The sequence below is a fragment of the Adiantum capillus-veneris genome, chromosome 21, assembly GCF_014529385.1.
Source record: "Adiantum capillus-veneris isolate H3 chromosome 21, ASM1452938v2, whole genome shotgun sequence".
Classification (NCBI taxonomy): domain Eukaryota; kingdom Viridiplantae; phylum Streptophyta; class Polypodiopsida; order Polypodiales; family Pteridaceae; genus Adiantum; species Adiantum capillus-veneris.
The window spans coordinates 51211302-51226040 of NC_140951.1; the positions used below are offsets into that span (position 1 = coordinate 51211302).

General features: G+C 49.7%; 1 protein-coding gene across 8 annotated transcripts in view; it reads left to right on the forward strand.

The window, feature by feature from the left end:
• Positions 1–13696, forward strand: part of LOC147430935 (acetyltransferase At1g77540-like) — a 48061-nt gene extending 34365 nt beyond the window's left edge. For 2 of the 8 annotated variants that reach the window (XR_015185659.1, XR_015185661.1), the window contains exons 2-4: positions 12784–12856; positions 12964–13017; positions 13381–13696. Coding sequence is in view for 4 of the 8 variants with exons in the window: in XM_086493471.1 (XP_086349597.1) it covers positions 12784–12855 (72 nt within the window). In the remaining 4 variants the exon portion in view is untranslated. Of the gene's footprint in view, positions 1–12783; positions 12857–12963; positions 13347–13380 lie in introns of those variants that run through there. The other 6 variants (XR_015185658.1, XR_015185660.1, XM_086493470.1 and 3 more) reach the window with 4 other exon arrangements.
• Positions 13697–14739: the final 1043 nt, after the last annotated feature.

Sequence of the window (14739 nt, forward strand, 5' to 3'; positions counted from 1 at the left end):
CCGTGCATGTCCAGACACTTAGAGTAGATGCATATCCTCTGGTTGCACACAACATGATCATCAAATTTCCATCAGAACCTATCAAGAGCATTTTTATAGTGCATAGACCTATTTTCCCTATTTTTGACATTTTTCACTTATTATTTTTAAGTGACTTTTGTTGAGAACTGGGTAGGGCAAATTCACTAAGCAAGTACATAAGCAAACTAGCGCTAGCACTTTCTGGCAGAAGAGGCAGCAGGAACTTCGCGTTCAATAGGCACCTTCTCAGCAAGATTCCCCCAAGATGCCCTAGCATTTTCTGCATCAGCAAGAGACACTAGCGTTTTTCTCACAGAACCAGCCTTGGCATTTTTGCATGGTAGATCAGCCTCGGCGACAACAAGACACAGCAGATCAGCCCTAGCGTTAGCAGATTTTCCGCAACAGACAGTTTTCAGCCCTAGCTTTTTTGGTTAGATCCGGGCTCGCAGATCTCACATTCCTGCAGCAGATCCTCGCCGCATGGTTAGATCCAACGCAGTTTGCAGTTTCAGCCCGGAAAATGCAGATTTCTGCATTTGCGTTTTCAGCGCGTCGTCATCGCATCGTTGTCCTCGACATCGTCACCGACATAGAGTCAAAATTCAGCAAATAAAGATTTGCAGATTTCAGCCATTAGTGTTTTCAGATTTCAGCCCGTCTCGTCGTCGTCCTCACCGTCGTCGACATCGTCGGCAAGTCCAAAGCATTGTAGAGATTTGTGCAATCAATAGTAGACCGCTCTCGCCATAGAGAGTGGGGCCTTCGGAGGAGGGTTTGACAACATTCTGGTGTCGTATTCTTCTCTCTCTATCTCTCAGTCTCATGCACCTTCATTCACAGTGTTTATCCACTTTGTTTGTGAACATTTGCACTCTCTCACTAGGGGAATAAGTAAAAGGAACCCTTGAGCACAGTTCGGAGCACTCATCTTGAGCAAAGTTCAACATTCACTTTCGCTGCACCTTACACTGCACATATTTAAAGGCCCTTGGCCTTGAAAAGCAATTACATGAAAAGTACATGAAAAGTAGTCAAACTCAAAATCATCTGGCCCCAAAAGCACTAGCGCCCAAAAGCTGCTAGCACGTTTTGCGGAAATCTGTACAAGTGCCACGTCAGCAGTCAGCGAGAAACGCGGAATTCCATATATACTAACACGTCAGCATGTCAGCACAAATTGCAAAAATCCGTATAGGTTGCTGCCACATCATCAGTTTTTTGCGTGCGTGTATATGGGTTTGCTTTATTTTTAATGCCTTTATGTCACTTGGGCCCCATCGGACGAGGTCTCATAAGTTGGTCGGACTTCTTCTTCTTCTTTTGCTGTCGAGATCTGTAGGTTAGCTTCGTTCTTCAGTGGCTTGACATGTCAACAATTTGTGACATCTCCTCTTCTTGAAAAACAACTCAAGTTAGCATATCTGCAAAACAACTCAAGTTAGCTCAAAAATTTCCGAGGGGCAATCAGTTTTCTCATTCCAAATCGGAGCTCTTGATTTCTTGGATTGTTGGTTTCTCAGAAGAATCTCATCCAATAAAGAGTCTCATTATGGAGCTCTTGATATCGTGGGTTGTTGGCTTCCCAAAAGTATCTCATCCAATAAGGAGTCTCATTCCAAATTGGAACTCTTGATATCGTGGGTCGCTGGCTTTGTAGAAGTATCTCATCCAATAAGGAATATTCAGTGGTTGTCACATCACAATGCAAAATTACCAATCAATGAAACCAGTATTTAAACCAGAATCAAAAAGTTCAAATCGGCACCAAGACAAGTTTAAGCAGATACCGATTAAAAGAGAAAGCACGGATGCTCGCTACTGCTAAACACCCCTCCCCTGCTGCGCCCCCCCCCCCTCCTCGTTGCCCTCGCGCTGCCCCCCGTCCCTGCCTTCCCTTGCGAGCGGCAGCCCAGCCCGCCCACTCCTTGCTGCGCGTACCCGCCACTGCCCCCAGCTCGCGTTGCCCCCCACCCCGCCCGCTGCCCCCCACCCCCCCCTCCCTTGCGCCGCCTTTCAAAACCCCACCCCGCCCGCCCGCCCGCTGGCTGCCTCTTGAGGTCCCGCATTCCACCCGCCTTATCCATTCTTCCCCCCCTCCGTCTTCTTCTCCCTGAAGCATCCTGCACTTGGCTCTGGTAGCACTATGTCTTTGGACAGTGCTCGGTGCGCTCGGCTGCAGAGTCGCTTCACCGCTCGCTTCTTCGACACAGCAGTAGACACAGATGGAGGCTCCAGCTCCGCCACAGAGGGACTCGTCCGAAGCCCCCTCGCCTGACCCCACTGAGCCCACCATTCGACTTGCTCTTTCGCCGACAGAGCAAGCGAGCCTAGTCGCAGAGGTAGAGTGCTTGCAGGCGACTTCTGTCATCTGCAAGATTCTCGGCACCCGACCTAGCAGAGGAGAGCTGTGTGACCTTCTCCAGGCCCGCCTTCTCGCAGAGGTGGGCAAGGTCTTGGACGTACAGATACTCGGACGAGGTTATTATCAGATCGAGTTTGAGACCTCCGAGATGGCGTCCAAGGTCATCGCCATGAGTCCATTGACCATCTGAGCAGCACGAGCCCACTTTCGAAAGTGGAGACATGGTTTCGACCTTGCTTCGGATGTTCTAGTAGAGGAGGCAGACATCCCCATCTCCGTCTGCTTTCCGGGTTTGCAGAGGGAGTACTTACCACTTTTGTCCAGGATCGGCTCAGCCATTGGGACTGTCCTGGAGACACCTCGCACTGCAGCCTCAGTAGCTGCCGTGCCGGCTGGCATTCCCTCAGTTCGCGTTTTGGTCAGAGACACTCACACGCTCCCGAAGGTTATTCTTCTGTCTCGGGTGAGTGGGGGTTGGTTTAGACAGAGTGTGGAGTATTCAGGCCTCCCGAACCAGTGCTTCATTTGTCGACAGATGGACCATCTAGTGAAGGCCTGTCCACGGAGGAGGCCTCGACCTACACCACAGCCTCAGCCCCGGCTTGCAAGGGCTAGCCAAAAGACACAAATAGAGACACCACGCATACATGCAGAGCCACCCTCTGAGCCTGGGGCTCTAGCGGAGGAGGGATGGTAGTAGGTCCGTGGTCGACGACGCTAGGGGCCACAGCGATAGCCTGACACTCAGAGTGTTCCTCAGGCGCCTACTCAGCAGCAGTGGGTTCCCACGGGGAACCGGTTTGGTCCTCTTGAGCAGGATGAGGTCCCTGCTCCAGCCCCCACCCCAGCTTCACCCTCGACAGTCCCTCCCCCTTCAGAGTTCCCCCCCTCTTCCTCATCCTCCCCCCTGCCTCCTTCTCCCGCCGCCTCTTCCTCTAGCCCCTCTACCTCTACCGCTCCCCCCCGCCCCGCTTCTCCACCGTTCCCCCCTGCTCCTTCTCTCCCCCCTCCCGCTTCAGTTCCACAGTCGTCCTAGGGGGCAGGGTCTTCTCTGGCTACTAGGAGATCTCTTGGCAGCGCCTTTGCCATGAGTCGCTTGGCGAGAGAGGGACAGCCTTTCTTGCGGTCCCCTCTACAGGTCCAGACGACCCCCCTTGCAGATTTCCCTCGAGGTTTGACGAGCATTGACATACGGCGCAGATGGGATTTCTTCGACTACGACTTCACTCGTTTTCTCGGCGACCCCTCAGCAGACCATGAGGCAGCCTGCTTCAGGGTCCATGTTCTGTTCCTTGAAGCTAGGGGGACAGAGGCCTTGGACTCGGCAGTTGGCTTCGCCTTTCCCCTCTGCAGCAGGGACCAGACAGAGTGGACTCTCGACTCAGTGTTGGGATGGTTGCACACACAGGTCCTAGAGTTCTCTCACCACATGGGAGAACTAGGAGTTACAGACTTGCTTCAGACTCTGTGGCCATTGGCCAAGTTTGTGGTGACACCTCCAGATTCAGCAGGATGTAGACACATTGTGGTTTACTTCTTTTGCCGATACACAGTGCTTGCAATGCTATGTATACATTCATGAGGACTCCTGGACAGAGGAGGTTGCTTTACGTACGGCTTGCTCTGCCTGGGCTTGGGCCAGGCACTCGTTGCAATCACACCTATCTAGAGGACGCTCGGATGCGGATTACTCCCCATCCAAGCCAGCCTCGAAGATAGCCCGTCTAGCTGCTGCGGCAGCATCTGTTCTCTCTCGCTCCCCATGAGGATCGTCTCATGGAACGTGCAGGGACTAGGTGGGCCCCAGTTTCACCGTTAGCGGGGCCGACTGCGTCTGGAGCTTCAGCGCTGCCTTGTGGGAGGAGTATAACCGGCCTGTACAACGTAGAGGGCGGTACTATTTCAATTACCTGTTAACTTTACACAGAGCACTGAGAACGAAAGAGAACACAGTTGTGTCCCGTGACTAGAATGCCACTGCGCACACGAGACCGACACCCTGTAGGCCCCAAAGACTGGCGCCCCTTTCGGTATTTCTTTATTCAAATTAAGGTAGACGATCCGACCACTTAGCACAAGCGTTCACAAAGCTGTCCAAACTTGGCGAGGGCTGAAAACGCAGGTTTTCGACCTGATTTTGGAAGCATAACGACGCAAAAACCCCTATAGGTCAAAAGCACATGTCTAGGACGGATTCCCTCGCTATCTGGAAGCTTTCTGGTGAGCTGTCACAGAAATTCAGCGGGCTGTAATTCTCTGTTTTTCACTGCCGGGTGCCCAAAAGCTTGTACACGCATCCCAAGGCTCTCACGAGGCTCCCCCGAGGTTCCCTTGCAGTTTAGGTGCGAAACCCTAAACCTGCAAAAAAACACAGCAGGCTGTAATTCTCTGTTTCGGATCGTTTTTAGTGGAGCGAACACGCCTACGCGTGTCCCAAGGGCTCCCGCACGCAATGGGACAATTCCCCTGTGAATTGGGCGAGTTTTCACGCGAAAAAACTCTCCGAACTCGCAATCTTTCGCGATGGAACTATGCGTACCTGTGGGGGATTAGCAATTAGCTAATCCGGTTCCTGTTCAGAAGGCTCTTGCCTTGGCAAATGCGCATAAACCCCCAGAACTGTACATGTTCATCTGAGTAGCCCAACTAGTGGGGCATTACCATATGTGCCAAAGGGGAGAGAGAGATGCACGAGAGCAAATCATCGCGCTACATGAGACAGAGGAGAAGGCAAGCTTTCCATTAAAGCTGTAGACCTGCACCCACTACTCACACACACACACTGTAGGTCACTTGCATGAACAAAAATCAGCCCCAGCCTCAAATGGGCGCCCCCTCCACCTGAGGTGTCCTGCAAATGGCTCTACAACTGCCAAGTGTCCAGTTTGCCCCTTTGAGTTAATTCCCTAGTTCCCACTCACTTATAAAGTTGTAAGTGACTTTCCGAGTGGCCCAGATTTCATTTGGCGGGCACAGGCTTCCATACTCATCAGAATTCAGTGCTAACTGGCCTAACCAGTCCCCGACTGACCGACCCAGACTCCCGATGCGAGAAACCTATTCGGTCGCAGCCGTTTCACACTGGCCATGCAATGTCCACTTGCACCTTTTCAAGGGTCCCGGGGAAACAAGTAAAAATAAAAATAAATAAAAATATCTAGTACTTATTTATTGAAGGCAACATGATAAATACACCTCCTGGTGACAAGGAGAGATTGATCTCCTTATGCTTCAGGAGCACCATCTGTGTGAGAGCCGCATTAGACGTTGTGGTCAGCTCTTGCGTGGACGGTATGACACTTTTTGGTCAGCTGCTTTTGGACCTGGAGGCATCCAGGGTGGGGTATGCATGACTATTGCGGACTCTTTGCAGCAGGCCATTGTGGGAAGAGGGATTATTGTGCCAGGCAGGGCTCAGTGGATTACTATGCAGGTTTAGGGTTGCCTAGTGGGCTTCCTGAACATCTATGCGTCCAATGTGGCGAGTGCTCGAGCAGAGTTTTGGTCACAGATAGTTGTCTCTGCCGCGCAGGCAGAACACTGGTGCATAGGAGGGGACTTCAACATGTTGGAGGACCCTTCTGACAGGATTGGTGGTAGCCACGCTACTGTGCATGGAGTTGAGCTGGCAGCTTGGGAGAGGTTTTGTATGACTCTGAGGGTCTCGGATGTTTGGCAGCACTCTGGTTTTGTGAGGCCCCCAGACAACCTTGCCTTCTCTCGTTCGAGCCGCAGAGTGGGAGGAGTGAATCTATCGCGGATAGATCGCTTCTACACTAGTGACCATTTCAGTGACTTGGGAGGGATAGTGGGCATTCTGGCAGGGACTTCCTTCTCGAACCATGTACCAGTGATCCTCACAGTGGTAGACAGGCAGAGGAGTGGGAGCACGATGCTTCGCATCCCAGAGAGGGTCTTGTTGGACTCGGCACTCAGAGAGCGGGTAGAGGCTCTCTGGACAGAGAGCTTGTACAGGCAGGATTCTCCTGCTGATAGAGTGGCCTCAGGCCTAGCTCAGATTAGCCGTTTTTTTCTCCAGGAGTCTCTAGCTCGCCGGGCTGCAGCGAGAGAGGAGGAGCAGCGTCTCAGACGGGGCATTGCTTTGCTACAGAGGATGCAGGAGCAGCATCCATACAGTCCTTGGTTGGAGGAGTAGCTACAGCAGGCTCGTCAGGAGCTTGTTAGCACAGAGGAGAGGCGACATGAGTTTGCTTTCCACCGATAGACAGCTCAGTGGACCCAGGCGGGCGATAGAGTGACGGGTGCTTTCTTTGAGGCAGTGGGACCTCGGCATTCGCATGCCAAGGTCAGTCAGTTGAGGAGGCCCGACGGGCCAGTTGCTTCTGAGCCCGAGGATATGCGTGCAGTTGCTACTGACTTTTACCGTAAGTTACATTCTGCAGAGCCCCAGTCAGAGCATCAGGATGCATGCAGGGAGCAGGTTTGGGCACAGATGCCTTGTCTTGTGACTGAGGAGATACGTTAGAGGCTTGAGCTACCACTTCAGCTTGAGGAGTTGCACACGGATCTCAGGGCCCTCCCCCGTGGTAGCTGTCCAGGTGAGGATGGGCTGACTCCCAGTTTTTTCTTGGAGTACTGGGACCTGCTTGGCCCAGATCTTTGTAGTGCTTTTTAGTACATTTTGCACACAGGAGTGATGCCTGACAACATGAGTGAGGGCTTGCTCTACCTCATTCCCAAGGAGGGTGGCTCCTTGGATGAGATTCGACAGTGGCGCCTCATCACCATCTTCAACTTAGCCTACAAAATTCTTGCCAAGGCTTTGAGTTGGAGGATTCAACCACTTCTAGAGAGCCTTATACATGGGACTCAGACAAGTTTTGTCAAGGAACACAGTATCCTTAACAACATATTTCCTTTTTGGGAGGCTTCTACCCTGGCACAGTGAAACCGGCCTGTACTTTCAAAAAGGGCTTTAAACTTAAACCTTATTTGCTTTCACCCATTTAATTTGTCGCCCACTTTACCTGTACTTTCAAGACTCAACAAAGGGGAAAGGGATACAGGTTGCTAGATTGCACCTGTATGAGTAGACCGACACCAGATTGGCCCCTAACTTAGGCGCCCCTTTCGGTATTTCTTTATTGTTCAAAAGAGGGAATAAACGTTGTGGTTCCCTACAAGCTGCCCCGCACAAACTTGGCTGAATTTCAACTGTTCCGGCCCGATTTTGGCAGCATAACTGTACTAGGACCCTTCACAGTCAGTATTCCCACGCATTGACTGACTTTCCCGACGCATATGGGCACTTTGCAAAACCTGGCAAGAATCTGCAGCATGCTGAATTCTCTGTTTTCAGCCCCGAAAATGCGCCAGATCACCTGTACAGCGGTCCCCTCGTGTCCCCGAACCTCCTGGGGTTATTAGGGACCGTTTAGGGCCAAAACCCTAAACCTGCAAAAATACACAGCAGGTTGTAATTTACTGTTTCGGGCGCCGTTTCGCGTGCCGGTCGCATCCGTAGCAAGTCCTCGAGCTCCCGCACTTGCAGGGCTACTTGCCCTTTGAATCGGACGAGATTTCTGGCGTGAAACCTCTCCGAATTCACCTGTACCTACGGGGGATTAGCCGCTAGCTAATCGAGTACCTGTGCAAGAGGCTCTTGCCTCGGCAATCGCGCATAAACCCACACAACTGTACATTGGTCAATTGAAAAGCCCACTAGAGGGGCATAACATACTGCCATAGGGGAGAGAGAGGGCAGTGCGTAGCGTGCAGGGCATCACTCCTGGCACCGCACTGTACATAGGAGGGAAAAGAAGCACTCCATAGCTCTTAACCTGTGACAGAAGCTGAAAACTCAGCCTTTCTTCTCTAAATTCAGCGCCAACTCCTCCTTGCATTGGAAAGTGCACCAGAATGTGTCACTTGGCGCATTTACAAGCATTTTCCTGTTTCGGGGTTGCCGCCTAAAAGTCTCCCAACCGGTTGCCCAGTTGACTTCACGGCAGAGTAAGAAAATGTTTCCCTTGTCATTCCGGAGGTAATGACGCAAACACATTTTCAGGTCCCAAAATAGCAGTTCCCTAAATTTTAGGAGATGTTGCCATTGTATCTTTCTAGGTCATCTGACCCCCTTTGTACACTGTAGCCACACCCAAAACTGAAATGTAGCCTCTGTAGCAAAGGATTCCACTTTGGCTAGTCAATGACCCCACTTTGGCTAACCATAGTCTTTGTCCAACCTTAGTGCTCTCTTGCCCTCAGGCTTGGACTCCCTCTGGACAATTCCATACTAGCTATGCAATGCAGGGCAGTTAGATTTCCCGAGGGGTATTTCCAAAAAGTGAAAGTAAATAAATAATAAGAAAGAAATCAACAAAAAGGATAGATAGATAGATAGATAGGTGTGAGCAGGCTCTGGAGACCTTTTGTTGTGCATCGGGCGCATTGATCAATTGGAGAAAGACAGTGGCTTTCTCGGTTGGTAGTGCTCATGTACCCGATTGGATGGCAGGCGAGGGTTTTAGGTGGATTCCCCCAAGGACTGCAGTTCGGTACTTGGGCTGTCAGGTTGGTTTGGACTTGTCTCCCGAGTAGCAGATTGCTCCCCTTCTCCTGTCTATCAGGAGAAAGCTGTTACATTGGAGCTCAGCACGACTTTCTTTGGCTGGCAGAGTAGTAGTGGCCAACCAGGTGTTGTTGGCGACTATGTGGTACATCACTTCTTGCTGGATCTTCTCGAGTTCTTGTATCAGCCAGGTAGAGAGGCTGATCAAGAACTTCCTTTGGTTAGGACATGATACTCAGATAGCCCGAGCCAAAGTGGCTTGGCAGGTCATCACTCTTCCTTGTTCATAAGGAGGGCTTGGGATCATTGACCCAACACAGCAGAGCAGAGCCGTTCTTGGGAAGTTCATCGTTAGAGGACTTCTTCCAGGTGAGGAGCCCTGGAAGGAGTTCTTGCTACAGCAGCTTCGTGCTAGAGTGCCTCAGGCAGGAGACCCTTGGCAACCTTCGACCAGATGGATCTTCACAGAGATGCACAGAGTTGGTTTGAGCAGGAGACTGGAGGACCGCTTCGCTGTGAGTCTGCTTCGATCTTGGGAGCTCTTGCGGAGAGGCCTGGAGCAGAGACAGCCTACTTACACGGAGGAGCGCCTACGGCAGCCCCTTGTCTAGAAACCCATGGTTAGCACTCAGAGAGGCCACTTGGTTGGTAGTCGGCCTCATGTTTCCTTGGTCCCATGGCAGCGGGTCCAGCGCTCTCTTTAGGTGATTGGTTAGAGTTCACAGGCTTGTCAGAGGAGGTGCAGGGTTTCCAGCTACAGGGCATGAGAGGGGTGCAGAGCATGTGCCAGGACATCTCAGAGGCAGTTCCAGCTGAGTGGCTCATGCCTCTCGAGCCATTAGCACCCAGGTGGATGGGAGCCTTCACACGACTGGAGGTTCTCATCTCCATCAGGGCCGTCTCAAAGACTGCTCCATCCCTTTTCTTCGAGCTTCAGGGTGGGGGACGCCTACAACGAGTTGCAGTATAGGCCCCACAGGTGGTAGTGTGCTGTTTTCAAAGGATCCGAGTAGTGGGCATCTTTGGGAGGACGTGTGTCATAGATCCTGACCCAATAGCTCTTGAGACTGGACACTGGAGGCTGTGGGCTTGGGAGTGTTGTCCACTGGCACGAGTACAGTGGGATCCTGGTGAGTGTCTTTGGAGGGGCCCCTTCTCTTCTGCAGACCACCCAGGATTCCCTTTCTTTCAGTACATTGTTCAACTGGGACGTCATATACTAGCAGCACAGAGAGAGGCCCGCCCCGCTGCAGCACCTCATTGGCAGGAGGAGGGTCTCACAGCTGAGTTCTTGGCAGCCTTCTGGGAGAGGTTGTGGGACTTCAGACAGCCGAGGCGAGTCACCCTGTTTCAGTGGCTGGTCGCACACAGAGCTACAGCAGTTGGGAGCTGGCTAGTGCATAGTGGTCTCTCAGCCGCATGCAGCTTGTGACCACCTTGTGGAGAGTTAGCGTCACTGTCTTTGGGACTGTCCCTCGGCCCAGCAAGTGTGGCTACGAGTTCTTCGGCTGATGCCTGCTCTCTCCACGGCTCGACAATACACTTGGGGAGCAGTGGCTTGGTCCACCCTCACGGGCCCGACACTTCAGTTTGAGCTATCATCCACCAGCATGATGATAGTGATGCAGGAGGGGCGACCTACACTCCAGCCTGCTACAGAGCTTACTCCACAGGAGTGGTGCAGTGAGAGAGGAATGTTGGGAGCTCATTAGTGGCCTGACACTCTGGTTCATATGGTGGGCCCGTTGCTTCCGCATCTTTGAGGCTCGCCTTGTGCCACCAGCAGAGACTGTTCGCGATTTTTGGCTAGAGCTGATCCATACTCTTAGAGGACAGCTTGAGGGACTATAGGGCAGCTCCGATCGCATGCGGGAGCGCAGAGAGGCTTTCCTTCGACTCTGGCGTCCTGGGCCTTTCTACACCATGGTCCAGGGAGTACTCCGATGGCATTACCGACCACCTGTGGCTTTTCCCTCCTCCCATTTCTTGATTTAGCCCCATTGTACATATGCTGGTTTTTTCATTGGGAGAGTCTCCCATCATGGTTGTTTAGCCCTCTCTTGAAGAGGTGGTTGTAGCCCTATGGGCAGTTTCAGTAACTAATAGAAGGATCTTTTTCTCGGAAAAAAAAAAAAATTTAAGCAGATACCATCCATTTCAAACAAATTTTAAACAATAGTCCCTCAAATAGAGTTCAAAAGTGTCTAACTACAAAACAACTTGAAAATTCATTTTGGTTTTTTGTTCGGATAGCCGAACTTTGAGGACGATTGGCTTGTCCCTCTGCATCAGGGTAATGGTTCGGTTCCGGATGTGGAGAATCGCATCATTCTTGTCGTGCCAAGGCATGCCCAAGAGAACGTCACAATTGCCCAACTTCATAACGTGGAAATCGACTTTTCCATGCTAATCTTGGATAGTCACTGGAAGAGCACCAATGAGTGGTACCACTTTCTGAGTTTGCCCCATGGCTAGCTCGGCTTCTCCTTCTTCACCCTCTACATCATAATCAAAGTGCATCTGCTTCAAGAATTCTCGATGGATGAAGTTCTCTATAGCTCCGGGGTCAAAGAAAATAAGGGCTTTCAAGCCGTTGACTTTGCCATATGCGCGACATTATTCATTTGAACTTTCAAGTCGTATGCCATAGATATCAGGGACTAGTCCAATAGCGGGTCTAGCTCTCTTAGCTGGAGGTGGCCCTGAAGATCGTTCTGTCGTGGGAGCAGAATGTTGCTCTGTAGACGTCGAGGCTCGCTCAAGACATGTAGTGAATGCATGCCCTCTTTGAAAACATTGGAAGCATCAGGCTTCTTGTAAAAACGTTTCTCGTTGACGTTGTGTTAGACGAGTATGAGGTCGGGTTTCACGAGGCTCCCGAGAATTTGTTCGTTGTTGCCGAGAGGTTTGGTTTGTGGGCGGAGTTAATCCTGTGGAAAACTTCGACTTTCCCTTCATCAGCTTGTAGACGACCGCAACATGGTCCATAAGCTCTTCCATACTTGAGACTGTTAGAGTTCAGGCTATAACCAGCCTGTACACCGTAGAGGGTGGTACCAATTCAAACTCCTGTTAACTTTACACAGAGCACTATGAAGAAAAGAGAACACAGATGCGTCCAACGACTAGAATGTCACTGCGCACATGAGACCGACACCTTGTAGGCCTCAAAGATTCGGGTCCCTTTCGGTTTTTGTTTATTTAATTGAAAGTAGACGATTTGAACACTTACACCAAACTCTCACAAAGCTGTCCAAACCTGGTGAGGGCTGAAAACGCAGGTTTCCGACCTGATTTCGGCAGCATAACGGCGCCAGAACCCTATAGGTCAAAAGTACCTGTCTAGGACGGATTCCCTCACAATTTAGAAGCTTTCTGGTGAGCTGTAACAAAATTTTAGCGTGCTGTAATTCCATGTTTGCCACTATCGGGTGCCCAAAATCTTGTACACGCACCCAAGGCTTTCTTGAGGCTTCCCTGGTGTTCCATTGCTGTTTAGGTGCGAAACCCTAAACGTGTAGAAAAACACAGCAGGCTGTAATTCTCTACTTTGGATCGTTTTTAGCGGAGCAAATAGACCTACGCGTTGTTAGAGTTACACCACCGTTGCTTCGCCATTTTGTACGGCTAGTGATTGTCCCGGGTTGGCCACCCATTTTTACCACACATGCACACACAAAGCTTGGATGTTCAGAGGTCACTTTTTTCATTCTTTTGCTGAAGAAGCGCATAGCTTGCAACCCCAGGTGGACTTCATAACGGTGTTTGCACTTAAATTATTGTTTCAAAATGCTATGGTTTTCATTCTAATTTAAAATAGGTGACGTCTCTGAATTATAGCTTATGAATTTGTTGAATCCATCAGGAGACGTTTCTCCCTCGGAATGCTATGTGGAGAAATATTGTTTTTACTTCGGATGAAGCACCTGCACAATAAGGTCACCATTTCTATAAAAATGTCTTCCTATTGTTAAGTCATGGAAGAAATGTCGTGTATGTTTTGAGTAGCGATGAAAGAGCTCTAATAAATGGAATGTATTGACAGTTCGGATGAGCCTCAACCTGGCATTGGGATCGAGCGAAGGCCTTGTGTTGAAAGGTAACGATTTCTGTAAATGACGTGCAAGAAAAACTTCTAATGTAGAGTTGTTATGTGAGATGGGGGGCATATTGTATATGTTGAGTATTTGGCCCACTGCCCACAATGACATTAAAGAAATGCTTCCTTACCATGATTATATGCCATTGTCTGGGACATCACACAAACGAAATAAAAATGTCTTGTGGTAGCATTTCTCAAGGATGATGCTCAACAATGGTGCAGTTCATCTGTCTTCTGAACCGCATGTTCCAAGGGCATGGCAAGACTTTAAGACAATCTTTATTCGTAGTTACTTCATATCTTTCTCCAAAGTACAACTTCTTGCAGTCTCTGGCTTAAAAAATTGTGTTGTTGCTGTAGCAGCATCGGTCATCTCATATCAGCAAGAGACGGGGGGTTGGTGACTGCGCTTTCTTTAGCATTTGTTGGTCTATTGTTCTTTCAGTAAACAACAACCAAGTCGTGAAGTGTAATTAGCGACAGAGTAGTTGAGTATTTTGAGATGGATGGCCATACCTTTGTAAATAAATCCCTCTTGTACCATTTTTCTCTACTCTGTCTCTTAATCTTCCTGCAGCTTGCGAGCCCAGTTTGTAAATGGCTGTATTTTGTATAGAGCTCTTAAGATTAACTCCACAGTATGGAGCTCACAAAAATATCAAGTGATTGCACATAAATACTATGTCTCTGGCAAAGTGGTTTCCATAGGGAATGGTTTTGAAGGATAAGCAAGAGTGGATGATAGACCATTAAAGAACACTCAAGAGAACATTTAAGGTAGGTGCGGTGATGTCGCCATACTTGGATTAGATGAGTTGGAATAGTAGAGGTAAGAAGGAGTCGGAAGGACCCTCTCCTTTGGCAGATTCAAAATGCCATTCAACCATGGGCACTAAAGTGATTGCCATGTGGTCTCAAATTTGAGAAAAATTAGGGCTCAAGCCTACAGAAGGCCTTAGTAAAGCATGGATCTCTTGGAAGCAAACCGATAAAGCTTGCCGATTTTAGTGCCTCATGGCTGCTTCCTACTACTTATAAATAAGGCAATAACTAAGCATTCTACGACACTCGCCTTGAGGCCTGCCAATGCCAAAGCCACTGGTAGTCATTCATTCCATGAGAGCCTTCACAGCCCTTGTGCTTCATCTTCCAAAGGAGCTGCCCCTGCCTCGTTTGTAGCTGCCAATAAACCCTTTTAGGTGAATTTTATTTTTGCAGTTGCCCTTCAATGTGATTCCCTCTACGTCTACTTGGCTTCAATAATGAAAGGATAATCGGAATCATATTATTTGGGTCTCTCTCTCTCTCTCTCTCTCTCTCTCTCTCTCTCTCTCTTCGCATGCATTCTATCACAAGAAGATTAAGAAATTTTCTCATGTAGGTCTTTTCCGGTGTTTATCATACAATGAATAACATCATGAGCTTTTGCTCGAGAGGCACCGCATACCTAGCTAGGTGCGATTGGGAGCAGGGGCGGCGGTCCCCTGCCCCCAATCGTACCTAGCTAGGTATGCGATGCCTCCCTCACAGAAGCTCATGATGTTGAGGTAAGTCACAATGTGGGAATTATTGTAAGAATTTTTTGTATGTGTAGGCCACTGACACATTTGATATTTGTTTTCCTATTTCTATAGAGGGGCATTGAGGAGTTAGGTTTGTATATGTTTCTTATTGGTTCTATATGTATGAGTTTAACCATCTTCTACACAATGAGAGCAC